This window comes from Scyliorhinus canicula, chromosome 1 (assembly GCF_902713615.1).
Source record: "Scyliorhinus canicula chromosome 1, sScyCan1.1, whole genome shotgun sequence".
Lineage (NCBI taxonomy): Eukaryota > Metazoa > Chordata > Chondrichthyes > Carcharhiniformes > Scyliorhinidae > Scyliorhinus > Scyliorhinus canicula.
The window spans coordinates 186,536,549-186,551,413 of NC_052146.1; the positions used below are offsets into that span (position 1 = coordinate 186,536,549).

General features: G+C 52.2%; 1 protein-coding gene across 3 annotated transcripts in view; it reads right to left on the minus strand.

Annotated features, from left to right (window-relative positions):
• Nucleotides 1–14,865, minus strand: part of gins1 (GINS complex subunit 1 (Psf1 homolog)) — a 43,199-nt gene that overhangs the window by 25,183 nt on the left and 3,151 nt on the right. The window contains exon 2 of one of the 3 annotated variants that reach the window (XM_038804711.1): nucleotides 13,787–13,881. The exons of 1 other annotated variant lie outside the window; for it this stretch is intronic. Coding sequence is in view for 1 of the 2 variants with exons in the window: in XM_038804703.1 (XP_038660631.1) it covers nucleotides 7,708–7,782 (75 nt within the window). In the remaining variant the exon portion in view is untranslated. Of the gene's footprint in view, nucleotides 1–7,707; nucleotides 7,919–13,786; nucleotides 13,882–14,865 lie in introns of those variants that run through there. One more of the 3 variants, XM_038804703.1, reaches the window with a different exon arrangement.

Here is a 14,865-nt window from a genome sequence, read left to right on the forward strand (position 1 = left end):
ATCCAGGCCACTGTCATGTGTGCCCGGTGAACGACCTTAAATTGTATCAGGTTGAGCCTGGCGCATGATGTGGACGTGACGACCCTGCTTAATGCATCCGCCCAGAGACCTGCCTCTATCTCTCCCCCTAACTCATCCTCCCATTTGCGCTTTAGCTCCTCTGTCTGCATTTCCTCTGACTCCATGAGTTCTTTATGGATATCTGAGACCCTCCCCTCTCCCACCCCTACTCTAGAAATTACCCTATCTTGTATCCCCCGTGGTGGTAGGAGCAGGAAGGTTGGAACCTGCCTTCGCAAGAAGTCCCGAATCTGCAGATTTCTAAACTCATTCCCTCCCGTCAACTTAAACTTCTCCTCTAACTCCCTCAAACCAGGGAAGCTCCCATCTATAAACAAATCTCCCATCCTCCCAAACCCTGCTCTCTGCCATCCCCGAACCCCTCCATCTAGTCGCCCTGGGGCAAACCGATGGTTGCTACAGACTGGAGACCAAACCGATATTGCCTCCGCTCTCACATGTTTCCTCCACTGCCCCCAGACTCTCAGGGCTTGGGGAGTACCGGGCCAGCGAGAACAGCAGACGTGCCGTGATCAATGCCCCAAAACCCGTGACCTTACACGATGCTGCCTCTACTCACTCCCACACCGACCCTTCCCCCACTACTCACCATCACTTGTTTTATAATCAACTATATTTATTAAATCATCAGCCTTTGTTCAAATGTTGTGGCATTGATCAGAGGGTATTAAACTTGCGTCCCATGCCATTCAGATTTAAGGGTTTTTCAACTCTCCTTATTCCAGAGTTAGGGTACAATTCTTGATTTATGTTCTTTTCAACTCCGCCTTTCTGACTTGGTGTAAGGTATCATAAAAATTTTAGATTGTGAACAGTGAATAATATAAAATGATAGTGACAGTTGACTTCAGGAGAGATGGGGAACCATGAACAGCCCAATCAGAATAATCAAGTTTTGATAAATCACTGAAATTGCATAGTGTTAACCAAAAGATTGGTTGGATGGCGATTTTAAACTTTGATACAAGAAAGTGCAATTGTTAAGATAGGAGAAAAGTTCAAAGGAAGGAGAGCTTGAAAGCAAGAATTTTAATAGATCAAAGGCTCATAAATCAGACTACACTGCACTGTTACACCTCAGCCAAGGGGATTTCTCATTTTTATCCAACAGGTTAATAGATTAATTTTGGGTGATTGAAAGGAACAGCAAGGGGACTTCCGGTAGCGGCCTATGTCCGAATAGGTCGCATACACGGCAGCTCGCGCCGGGATCGGTGTTTCCGGCCTTTAAACGGGGCGACGTCAGCACTTGGAAGGTGAATACCGGCGTGGGAAAGGATGCTGGAGAAGTTCCCCCCACTGCTGTATGGAGGGAACCAGGAGCAGGGCCGTTAAACGAGCGATCGCGGGGAAGAGAGCGGAGCGGGTCGAGGAGGACAAAATGGCAGCCGGCGCGGAACCAAGAAGCGTGGGCCCAGTGGTCGAGAGAGCAGCAAGACTTTCTGAGGAGCTGCTACGCAGAGCTGAAGACGGAGATGCTGACCCCTACGAAGGCCTCCATGGTAAAGATGGTGGAGGTTCAGAAGTTGCAGGAGAATGCGATCAAAGAGATGGAGAGGAAGGTATCTGAGAATGAGGATGAGATCCTGGGCCTGGCGGTCAGGGTGGAGGCGCACGAGGCCCTACACAAGAGATGGCAGGAGAGACTGGATGACCTCGAAAATAGGTCTCGTAGTCACAACCTGCGGATCCTGGGCCTCCCTGAAGGTGTGGAGGGGGCGGACGTGAGCACGTATGTGACTACAATGCTGGGGACGCTGATGGACGTGGGGGCCTTCCCGCAGCCCTGGGAACTGGATGGGGCACATCGAGTCCTCGCGAGGAAATAGAGGGTGAACAAACCACCAAGGGCGATGGTGATAAGGTTCCACCGCTTTACAGACTGGGAGCGTGTCCTGCACTGGGCAAAAAAGGAACGGAGCAGTAAGTGGGAGAACGGCGAGATTTGCATATACCAGGACTTGGGAGCTGAACTGGCGAGAAAGTGTGCGGGTTTCAACTGGGCTAAGGTGGTCCTCCACAGCAAAGGGGTGAAGTTCGGGCTCCTGCATCCGACGAGACTTTGGGTACCGTACCAGGACAGGCACTATTATTTTGATACACCGGATGAGGCGTGGACATTCATTAAGCACGAAAAGCTAGACTTGAACTAAGGGGCGGCTACACGTGGGTGAAACGTGCTGGCGGAGATGTGTAACCGGGTATTGGCATGGTGTAAGTTTGTTAGTATAATTTAAGTTTGTTTGCTTTTCCTGTTTTTCGTTTCGGGGTGGGGCAACACCCGGGTTGTGTTGTCCGGTACACGGGAAGGATCCGGATGGCGCTTGCCCTCTTACCCTGTGTGTGTGTGTGGGGGGGGGGGGGGGGGGGGGGGGGGGGGTGGGGGGGGGGGGTTGGGCGAAAGAGTTTGAAGGCGGATGTGGCCATGCTGCCGGAGACGCACTTAGCTTACTGACCAAACGAGGTTAAGGACGGGATGGGTGGGCCAGGTGTTCCACTCGGGGCTAGACTCACTGACCAGAGGGGTGGCAATTCTGGTTAGTAAATGGGTGGCGTTTGAGGCAGGGAGCGTAGTGGTGGACAAGGGGGGGGGTGATGTGTTATCTGTGCTGGTCTAACATCGACTGCAACTGGATGCAGTAAAACAAGAAACAGGCTTCAAACACAGGAGATGGTCCAACACGGTTTTATTGAACCGGTTGATTGCTGTACATAATCTGCTGTGGGTTGACACTCTATTAACCAAACTGATAACTTCCTACTGGCTTGACCAGACTAGCTCTATCACATGGTGATGATGTTCATTGGCCTGTGCGCTGTGACTATCTCCCTGGCCGTGTCCTGTGAGAGAGGGGGAGCCTTAATGCCCTGTGGGCTTTATCATAGAATTTACAGTGCAGAAGGAGACCATTCGGCCCACCAGCTCTTGGAAAGAGCACCCTACCCAAGGTCAACACCTCCATCCTACCCCAATTTTGGACACTAAGGGCAATTTATCATGGCCAATCCACCTAACCTGCACATCTTTGGACTGTGGGAGGAAACCGGAGCACCCGGAGGAAACCCACGCACACACGGGGAGGATGTGCAGACTCCGCACAGACAGTGACCCAAGCCGGAATCGAACCTGGGACCCTGGAGCGGTGAAGCAATTGTGCTATTCACAATGCTACCGTGCTGCCTTAATTGTGGTGGTGTCCTGTCTAGTGATTGGTTGTTCTGTGTCGTGTGTGTTTATTGGTTATCTTGTGTGTCAATCACTGCCTGTCTGCATCTCATGATATACACGAGTGGATATTATGACATCTTCCCCTTTTAAAATAAATTTTGGAACGTGGCTGTATATACATGCATAACTATGTACAAGTGGGGAATGAATGAACATTTGTAAATGGGAAGGTGTCTATCGTGCAGATACAGAGCAACTGAACAAAATTTACAAGATTTAAGTCTATAGATTCAGTCTTTGTGGTGGGCGACGAATTCTTGTTGATCGCCTCAGAGGTGGGGGGGGGGGGGGGGGGGGGGGGGGGGGGGGGGGGGTGATGCCAGCACCTGAACAGGGGGGATGGCTGCCATGTTGGTGGCCTTGTGGACAGGTGGGATCGGTGGCCTTGTGGTGCAAGATGTCCGGAGGAGGCATGATGACATGCGGAGAAGTGCGGTCAGGTGATGGGCAGGGAACTTTACGCAGCGCCCTCCTATTGTGCCGTTAAATGGAGCCATCAGCCATTTGGACAACAAAAGACCTGGGAGCAGCCTGTCTGACGACAACAGCTGGGACTGACCAACCTCCCTCAGGCAGCTGAACGCAAACAACATAATCTGGAGCCAGCGCAGGCAGATCCGTGGCATGAACATCATACGTGATCTTTTGCTGATCGCTGGATCGCTGCACCGTGAGGTGGTCAAGGTCTGGAACATGGATGGCTGGAACAGTCGTCCTCAGGTTGCGGTTTATGAGCAACTGCGCCGGAGACAAACCAGTCGACAGAGGGGTTGCCCTGCATGCCAATAGCGTCAGGTTGAAATCCGAGGCGGAGTCTGCAGCCTTGCACAGCAACTGCTTGACAATATGGACCCCTTTCTCGGCCTTCCCGTTTGATTGCGGGTAATGGGGACCGGATGTGATATGACTAAAGTGGTAGGGTTGTGCAAAGTCGGACCACTCTTGGCTGTAGAAACATGGACCGTTGTCACTCAGTTCTGTGAGTGGTATCCCGTGCCTGGCAAACGTCTCTTTGCAGGCTTTGATGACGGACTTGGACGTGAGGTACGACAGTTTCACCACTTCCGGGTAGCTGGAGAAGTAGTCGACAAGGAGCACGCAATTGCGCCTATTGGCATGAAAGAGGTCTATCCCCACCATGGACCACGGAGAGGTCACGATCTCGTGCTGTTGCAGCGTTTCCTTGGGCTGAGCTGGTTGAAATTTCTGGCATGTTGTGCAGTTGAGGACTGTGTTGGCAATGTCCTGGCTGATGCCAGGCCAGTAAACTGCCTGCCGAGCTCTGCGTCGACATTTCTCGACCCCCCCAGGTGACCCTCATGGATCTGTCTGAGCACCATGGTTTGCATGCTTTGGGGAATGATGATTCTATCGAGTTTAAGAAGGATCCCCTCAACAACTGTCAGGTCGTCTTTAACGTTGAAGAACTGGGGGCACTGCCCCTTTTGCCAGCCATGAGCGAGATGCTTCATCACACACTGCAATAGGGGATCTTTGGCAGTTTCTTCGCGTATTTGTATAACTCGTTCATCAGTGGCTGGGAGGTTGCTGGCACACAACTGCACCTGTGCTTCAATGTGGCGAATGAAGTCTCCCTGTTCACAAGGCGTGGTGACGGATCGGGATAGGGCATCCGCGATGATCAGCTCCTTACCCGGTGTGTAAACGAGTTCGAAGTCATATCGGCTGAGACGAAGAAGAATTCACTGCAGCCAAGGTGCCACGTCATTTAAAACCTTTGAATTATGTAGACTAAAGGCCTGTGGTCTGTTTCCACCATGAACTTTGGCAGGCCATATACGTAGTCATGAAACTTGGTTATTCCTGTCAGGAGACCCAAGCGCTCCTTTTCGATCTGGGCATACTGTTGTTCGGTTGGAGTCATGGCCCTGGAGGCAAATGCCACTGGAGCCCAGGACGAGGAGTCGTCTCGCTGGAGGAGCACTGCCCCAATGCCATCCTGGCTTGCGTCTGTGGAAATCTTGGTATCCTTGGTTGGGTCAAAGAATGCCAGTACTGGGGCTGTGGTGAGTGTCACCTTTAGCTCGAGCCACTCCACTTGATGTGCAGGAAGCCACTGGAACACTGTCGACTTTTTTACGAGATGCGGGAGAGCTGTGGTGTGGAATGCCATGTTAGGAATGAATTTCCTGAGAAAATTCACCATCCCGAGGAAACGTAGGACCGCCTTTTTGTCCTCTGGGGTCTTCATGGCGTTGATTGCCAGTACCTTGTCAGCGTCAGGTTGTACACCCTGCTGTGAAATGTGGTCACCCAGAAACTTGATAGCGGACCTACCAAATGAGCATTTAGCCCTGTTGAGCTGGAGGCCGTTTTCATGAATCTTCTGGAAAACTTGTTTGAGGCGAGCAATGTGATCCTCGGGCGTCGTGGATCAGATGATCACGTCGTTCACATAGACTCGCACCCCCTCGATGCCCTCCATCATTTAATCTATTATGCGATGAAATACTTTGGAAGCTGAGATGATACCAAAAGGCATGTGGTTGTAGCGATACCTGCCAGAACCCACGGGAGGCGTCCAGCTTGGTAAAGAATTTGGCATGAGCCATCTCACAGGTTAACTCTTTGCGATCGGGTAGTGCTTGCGCATGATGTTGCGATTCAGGTCTTTGGGATCAATGCAAATGCGGAGTTCACCAGAGGGCTTCTTGACGCAGACCATGGAGCTGATCTTTGAGATGATACCCTGGTCTTGGAGCTCTCGTAGCTGCGTTTTCAGACGATCCTCGAGAGGAGCCGGCACCCGGCGCAGTGCATGGATGACAGGGATGGCATTCGGTTTGAGAAATATCTTGTAACGATATGGGATCGCAGGCTGTTGGTTGGTGGAGCGGACCTGCATAAGGCTGCGTAATGCCCAGGCTTTCCACACTGTAGACATCGCCTTCCTTTGGCTGGACATTGCCGCTTTAAATGGGTGGAGCAACAACGTCATGACACTGACGTCAGTGCGTTCTGTGTGCCATCGGCCGATTTTTGCACATGTGCATCGGGGTCTTCGGCCTCGTCGCCCACCTGGTCGTGGCGCGCATGCGTAGGGACCCGGGAAAAATGCGCAAAATGGCCACTCTCGTCGATGCTCAGGCCTTGCATTTTTGCTATGGCCTGCTCCCTTTCTGCCTCGTGGGAGGCTAGTTTTGCATTCACGCACACACGGGGAGGACGTGCAGACTCCGCACAGACAGTGACCCAGCCGGGAATCGAACCTGGGACCCTGGAGCTGTGAAGCATTTATGCTAACCACCATGCTACCGTGCTGCCCACAAATATATTTGAAGTTCTGAAATGCAGACTTGAATGAAAATGCTGATTAAAAGTTTTGGGGTTCTGTGCTTTGAGGAAGGACAGAACAAGGACTAAACCAAAATCACAGTATTTTTTTCAGAATAGGCATCCATGGGGTATTTTATTGAGATATAAAAGAAGGGTGGCACAGTGGCTAGCACCGTTGCCTCATAGCACTGAGCTATATCCCAGCCCCGGGTCACTGTCCATGTGGAGTTTGCACATTCTCCCCAATGTCTGCATGGCTCTCACCCCCACAACCCAAAGATGTGCAGGGTAGGTGGTTTACATAGAACATACAGTGCTGAAGGAGGCCATTCAGCCCATCGAGTCTGCACCGACCCACTTAAACCCTCACTTCCACCCTATCCCTGTAACCCCATCTAACCTTTTTGGACACTAAGGGCAATTTAGTATGGCCAATCCACCTAACCTGCACATCTTTGGACTGTGGGAGGAAACCGGAGCACCCAGAGGAAACCCAGACACAGGGAGAACCTGCAGACTCCACAAAGACAGTGACCCAGCGGGGAATCAAACCTTGAACCCTGGCGCTGTGAAGCAACCGTGCTAACCATTGCGCCTCCTGGACCTACTCTTCATTGATGTAGAATTGATATCATCAGATGGAAAAAGACATTTAAGAAAGACGTTCAAGAATGGGACATCAGGTGAGTGCAGCAATGAATTAGGGCTCGTGGCTAAGTCTTGCTACTCAGTGTTCTACATGGGGACCAAACCAACAAAGTCTAAGTCTGCCTTCGGGATTAGTGAGCAAGATCCCTCCATTATTCACTGTACCCTCCCACTTATTGTGAATATATTCCCTTGCCTTGTTTGCACCCACACTCCACTCGCTATCAATTGCATTACTTCCCACTTATCCAGTTGATTTCAAATGGACACTTTTCTGCCCACCTAATCAGACCATTGATTATATTCCTGCAACCATCAACACAATACAATGTTATTATACAAAAGTATGCGCTCTAATGTTGCAATTAAAGGCGTCGTTTGTTGTTATGGTTCAGTGACAGTCGCAACCAGACCGAATGCCTTTTAACAAGAGCTGCCTGGAAAATACTCACATTAAAAGCGGGCAATTGGCCGTCCGCAGCTCGCTGCAGCTCTCTGATCAACTCTATGCCCTTTTCACAAAACATTATTTCGGCCGACAACGAACACCACCTCTGCTTGTGACCAAACTTTTCCACACAAACCCTCAATAAAAACCCTTTCACCGAGAGCCCGCAGCAAAGGAGAGCAAACCTCCCGCCAAAACTGACCAATGAGGAGGCCGCGGTCAGCCGGTAGCGTCACTTCTCCCGGAAGTCGCCTTCACTTCCAGCACGGTCAGGTACGCGAGCTGCTTCAGTACTTTGTACTTCAGCTCATCCGTCCGCTAACTGCTCCGCCGGCTTGAGCCCCCCTCCCCCTCCTTTTCGGTCTCTCTCTTCTCCCCCCCCCCCCCCCCCCCCCACATTTTTGCTCTCTTCTCCCCCCCCCCCCCATTTTTACTCTTCTGCCCACCCGCCCGCCCCCATTTTCCTCTCTTCTGCCCACCCGCCCCCCCCATTTTTCCTCTCTTCTGCCCACCCGCCCCCCCCATTTTTCCTCTCTTCTGCCCACCCGCCCCCCCCATTTTTGCTCTCTTCTGCCCACCCGCCCCCCCCATTTTTGCTCTCTTCTGCCAACCCGCCCCCCCATTTTGCTCTCTTCTGCCCACCCGCCCCCCATTTTTGCTCTCTTCTGCCCCCCCCATTTTTCCTCTCTTCTGCCCACCCGCCCCCCCCATTTTTCCTCTCTTCTGCCCACCCGCCCCCCCCCCATTTTTCCTCTCTTCTGCCCACCCGCCCCCCATTTTTCCTCTCTTCTGCCCACCCGCCCCCCATTTTTCCTCTCTTCTGCCCACCCGCCCCCCCATTTTTCCTCTCTTCTGCCCACCCGCCCCCCCATTTTTCCTCTCTTCTGCCCACCCGCCCCCCCCATTTTTCCTCTCTTCTGCCCACCCGCCCCCCCATTTTTCCTCTCTTCTGCCCACCCGCCCCCCCCATTTTTGCTCTCTTCTGCCCACCCCCCCCCCCATTTTTGCTCTCTTCTGCCAACCCGCCCCCCACCATTTTTGCTCTCTTCTGCCCACCCCGCCCCCATTTTGCTCTCTTCTGCCCCCCCCATTTTTCCTCTCTTCTGCCCCCCCCATTTTTCCTCTCTTCTGCCCACCCGCCCCCCCCCATTTTTCCTCTCTTCTGCCCACCCGCCCCCCCCCCATTTTTCCTCTCTTCTGCCCACCCGCCCCCCATTTTTCCTCTCTTCTGCCCACCCGCCCCCCATTTTTTCCTCTCTTCTGCCCACCCGCCCCCCCATTTTTCCTCTCTTCTGCCCACCCCCCCCCCCCATTTTTCCTCTCTTCTGCCCACCCGCCCCCCCCATTTTTCCTCTCTTCTGCCCACCCGCCCCCCATTTTTCCTCTCTTCTGCCACACCGCCCCCCCATTTTCCTCTCTTCTGCCCACCCTCCCCCCCATTTTTCCTCTCTTCTGCCCACCCGCCCCCCCCTTTTTCCTCTCTTCTGCCCACCCCCCCCCCCCATTTTTCCTCTCTTCTGCCCCCCCCGCCCCCCCATTTTTCCTCTCTTCTGCCCACCCGCCCCCCCATTTTTCCTCTCTTCTGCCCACCCGCCCCCCCATTTTTCCTCTCTTCTGCCCACCCGCCCCCCCCCACATTTGTCCTCTCTTCTGCCCACCTTCCCCCCATTTTTCCTCTCTTCTGCCCACCCGCCCCCCATTTTTACTCTTCTGCCCACCCGCCCCCCATTTTTGCTCTCTTCTGCCACCCCGTGCCCCCCCCCATTTTTGCTCTCTTCTGCCCACCCGCCCCCCCCCATTTTTGCTCTCTTCTGCCCACCCGCCCCCCCCATTTTTGCTCTCTTCTGCCCCCCCGCCCCCCCCATTTTTGCTCTCTTCTGCCCACCCGCCCCCCTCATTTTTGCTCTCTTCTGCCCACCCCCCCCCCCCCCATTTTTGCTCTCTTCTGCCCACCCGCCCCCCCCCATTTTTGCTCTCTTCTGCCCACCCGCCCCCCCATTTTTGCTCTCTTCTGCCCACCCGCCCCCCCATTTTTGCTCTCTTCTGCCCACCCGCCCCCCCATTTTTGCTCTCTTCTGCCCACCCCCCCCCCCCATTTTTGCTCTCTTCTGCCCACCCGCCCACCCATTTTTGCTCTCTTCTGCCCACCCGCCCACCCATTTTTGCTCTCTTCTGCCCACCCACCCCCCCCATTTTTGCTCTCTTCTGCCCACCCACCCCCCCCATTTTTGCTCTCTTCTGCCCACCTGCCCCCACCCCATTTTTGCTCTCTTCTGCCCACCCGCCCCCCCCCATTTTTGCTCTCTTCTGCCCCCCCGCCCCCCCATTTTTGCTCTCTTCTGCCCACCCGCCCCCATTTTTGCTCTCTTCTGCCCACCCGCCCCCCCCATTTTTGCTCTCTTCTGCCCACCCGCCCCCACATTTTTGTGCTCCTCTGCCCCACCCCCCATTTTTGCTCTCTTCTTTCCTCCCCCCCCCCCCTTTTTTCCTCTCTTCTTTCCTCCCCCCCCCATTTTTGTTCTCTCCTTCTCCCCCCCCCCCCATTTTTGCTCTCTTTGCCCCTCCCCCCAGCCCGCCCACCCAATTTTTGGTCTCTTTCCCCCTTTTCGGTCTCTTCTGCCCACCCGCCCCCCCCATTTTTGCTCTCTTCTGCCCACCTTCCCCCCATTTTTCCTCTCTTCTGCCCACCCGCCCCCCATTTTTACTCTTCTGCCCACCCGCCCCCCATTTTTGCTCTCTTCTGCCACCCCGTGCCCCCCCCCATTTTTGCTCTCTTCTGCCCACCCGCCCCCCCCCATTTTTGCTCTCTTCTGCCCACCCGCCCCCCCCCATTTTTGCTCTCTTCTGCCCACCCGCCCCCCCATTTTTGCTCTCTTCTGCCCACCCGCCCCCCTCATTTTTGCTCTCTTCTGCCCACCCGCCCCCCCCCATTTTTGCTCTCTTCTGCCCACCCCCCCCCCCCCCCCCCCATTTTTGCTCTCTTCTGCCCACCCGCCCCCCCCATTTTTGCTCTCTTCTGCCCACCCGCCCCCCCCATTTTTGCTCTCTTCTGCCCACCCGCCCCCCCATTTTTGCTCTCTTCTGCCCACCCGCCCCCCCATTTTTGCTCTCTTCTGCCCACCCGCCCACCCATTTTTGCTCTCTCTGCCCACCCGCCCACCCATTTTTGCTCTCTTCTGCCCACCCACCCCCCCCATTTTTGCTCTCTTCTGCCACCCACCCCCCCCATTTTTGCTCTCTTCTGCCCACCTGCCCCCACCCCATTTTTGCTCTCTTCTGCCCACCCGCCCCCCCCATTTTTGCTCTCTTCTGCCCACCCGCCCCCCCCCATTTTTGCTCTCTTCTGCCCACCCGCCCCCATTTTTGCTCTCTTCTGCCCACCCGCCCCCCCCCATTTTTGCTCTCTTCTGCCCACCCGCCCCCACATTTTTGTGCTCCTCTGCCCCACCCCCCATTTTTGCTCTCTTCTTTCCTCCCCCCCCCCCATTTTTGCTCTCTTCTTTCCTCCCCCCCCCATTTTTGTTCTCTCCTTCTCCCCCCCCCCCCCATTTTTGCTCTCTTTGCCCCTCCCCCCAGCCCGCCCACCCAATTTTTGGTCTCTTTCCCCCTTTTCGGTCTCTTCTGCCCACCCGCCCCCCCCATTTTTGCTCTCTTCTGCCCACCCGCCCCCACATTTTTGTGCTCCTCTGCCCCACCCCCCATTTTTGCTCTCTTCTTTCCTCCCCCCCCCCCCCCATTTTTGCCTCCTCTCCTCCCACCCCCCCCCATTTTTTGTTCTCTCCTTCCCCCCCCCCCCATTTTTGCTCTCTTTGCCCCTCCCCCCAGCCCGCCCACCCAATTTTTGCTCTCTTTCCCCCTTTTCGGTCTCTCTCCCCTCCCCCCTTTCTGGTCTCTTCTTTCCCCCTTCCCCATTTTTGGTCTTCTCTTCCACCCCCCCCCTCCTTTTCGGTCTCTTTTCTCCCCCCCCCTCCCCTTTTTCGGTCTCTTCTCTCACCCCCCCCCCCCCCATCGGTCTCTTCTCTCACCCCCCCATTGGTCTCTTCTCTCACCCCCCCTTCGGTCTCTTCTCTCTCTCTCTCCCCCCCCCCCCCAACCCTTCGGTCTCTCTCCCCTCATTCCCAGTATAGTGATTATCAGGAACCTATAACCCACTCCCAAAATTTTTTTTCCCCTTTGTTATCTATCTCCACAAAATTGCACAATTTGTTCTCCAAACCAAGATCATTTCTCACTATTTTACTGATCTCATCACTTATTAACAGACCTACCACACCTCTTTTTCCTTTCTTCCTGTCTTTCTGAAATGCCAAAATATAATTGAATTTTCAGTTCCAGGGTAATGGATTTTCTGGGATTCTCTTGTCATTTCACTTTTCATCCTACATCCCAGATCAGGTTTTTCTGGGTTATGTTTTATCATGGCGTTGCAGAATATGCATCTTTTGTGTCAGCACAAATGCATTGGCTGGCCCACAGAGCGACAAGGGTGCACTCACCGACACACTGCTTTGTCAGCTGAGTGGGCTTGGGCTGTCCAACGGATGGTGGTGATGGGGTCCCAGCCAGCGGCAGCAACTGTGGTCAAGGTCTCTTTTCCCCATGCCCAAGGTCTCACCCAGCTCCCAAGCTCTTGCCAGTACCTCCTCATTGCAGTGTCCCTTTATTGCCCAAATTGGTCACCCTATTTAGTTCCCACCCGTGGTCACTTTGTGACTTTCTTTATTGTCTATCATGCTAATTTATTTCTATTTGTGTGATGGATTCATTTGTCTTGTTACAATTGCTGCGTGTATTCAATAAAAAAGCCTTTCATTTTAAAAAAAATTATTTCCCTACCGTGATCTTAATTTGCTGGTACGTGCTTAAGTTTGTATACTTGGCCTTTCCTGCCACACTGTTTCTCATTACCCATCTTAATAGCCTGCACAACTGGCTTGTCCTTTCTCCTTAATTTATTACAGCTCCCTAACGTGAACCCCCACCTCCAACCACCTATTTAGTTTAAAGCCCTTTCTACGGTTCTAGTTATACAGTTCGTCAGGACAGTGGTCCCGGCCTAGTTGAGGGGAAGGCTGTCCCAACGATACTGCTTCCTCTCTCCCCAATACTGGTGCTTATGAACCAAATACCATTCCAGAGAAATGCATAAGAATTAGGCCACATGGCCTTTTGAGCTTGCTCTGCCATTCAGTATCACGGTTCAACTCCACATCCCTGCCTACCCCAATAATTATTTGCCCCCTTGCTTATCAAAAACCTATCTTTACTTTTAAAATATTCAAAGATTCTGCCTACACAGTCTTTTGAGCAAGATAGTTCCAAGGACTCATGATCCCCAGAGAAAAAAGATTTTTTCTCAATTTCGAAGTAAATGGGTAGCACGGTGGTTAGCACAGTTGCTTCACATCTCCAGAGTCGATTCTCGGCTTGGGTCACTCTCTGTGCGGAGTCTGCACGTTCACCCCGTGCTTGTGTAGGTTTCCTCCGGGTGCTCCGGTTTCCTCCCACAGTCCAAAGATATGCAGGTTAGGTGGATTGGAATGCTAAATTGCCCTTAGAGTCCAGAAAGGTTGGGTGGGGTGATGGGGATAGGGTGGAGGCGTGGTCTTGGTGCTCTTTCCAAGGGCCAGTGCAGACTTGATGGGCCAAATGGTCTCCTTCTGCACTGTAAATTCTATGATGATTCTATGAAATGGGTAACCCCTTATTTTCAAACAGAATCTAGTTCTAGATTCTCCTACAAGAAGAAACATCCTTTCCATATCCATCCTGTTAAGTCTCCTCAGGATCTTAAAAGGCTTTGATCAAGACGTCTTTTTCTCTTCTAAAGTCCAGCAGATAGAAGGCTAGCCTGTTCAGCCTTTCCTCTTAAGGCAACCTGCCCATTTCAGATGTAAATCTCTCAACTGCTTTCAATGCATTTACATCCTTCTTTATATAAGGAGACCAAACTAACAGTACTCCAGATGTTGTCTCACCAATGCCTTGTATAACTGAAGCATAACCTCTCTACTCTTGCATTCAGCTCCCTTCACAATGAATTATAACATTCTATTAGATTTCATAATTACTTGTTTACTTACCTGTTACAATTTGTGCAGTAGGACAACCTGATCCCTCTGCATCATAGAGCTCTGCAGTCTCTTACCATTTTGATAATGTTTCCTTTTTATTTTTTCTGCCAAAATGAACAATTTCACATTTTACTCCATTTGCCACGTCTTTTCCCACTCACCTAAGCTATCTAAAGACCTCTATAGCCTCCTTATTTTTTTTTCTAAGTAAGGGTCAATTTAGCGTGGCCAATCCATCTACTGTGCACATATTTGGGTTGTGGGGGTAAGACCCACGCACACAAGGGGAGAATGTGCAAACTCCACATGGACGTGACCTGGGAAGGGATCAAACCAGGATTCTCGGTGCTGTGAGGCAGCAATGCTAACCACTGCGCCGCCCCTTATGACCTCCTTAACAACTTAAGTTTCTACTTACCTTTGTGTCAAAAACAAATTTAACAACCATACATTTGGTACTTTCATTCAAATAATTTTTACAAATTGTAAAGAGTTCAGGTCTCAGCACTGATCACTGTGACACATCACTTGTTATATCTTGCGAACCAGAAAATGACCCATTTATGCCTATTCTGTTTCCTGTTACTTAGCCAATCTTCTATCCATGACAATATGTTACCCCTTACACCATGAGCTTTTATTTTACACAACCTTTAATACGGCACCTTATTAAATGCCTTATGAAAATCTAGGTACAGTATATCCAGTGGTTCCCCTTTATCCACAGCATCTGTTACATTTTCAAAGAACTCCAATAAATTGGTTAAACATGATTTCCCTTTCACAAAAACTATGTTGGTTCTGCTTGTTACCTTAGATAGAATAGAACAGTACAGCACAGAACAGGCCCTTCGGCCCTCGATGTTGTGCCGAGCAATGATCACCCTACTCAAACCCACGTATTCACCCTATACCCGTAACCCAACAACCCCCCCGCCCTTAACCCTACTTTTTTTTTTAGGACACTACGGCAATTTAGCATGGCCAATCCACCTAACCCGCACATCTTTGGACTGTGGGAGGAAACCGGAGCACCCGGAGAAAACCCACGCACACACGGGGGGGACGTGCAGACTTCGCACAGACAG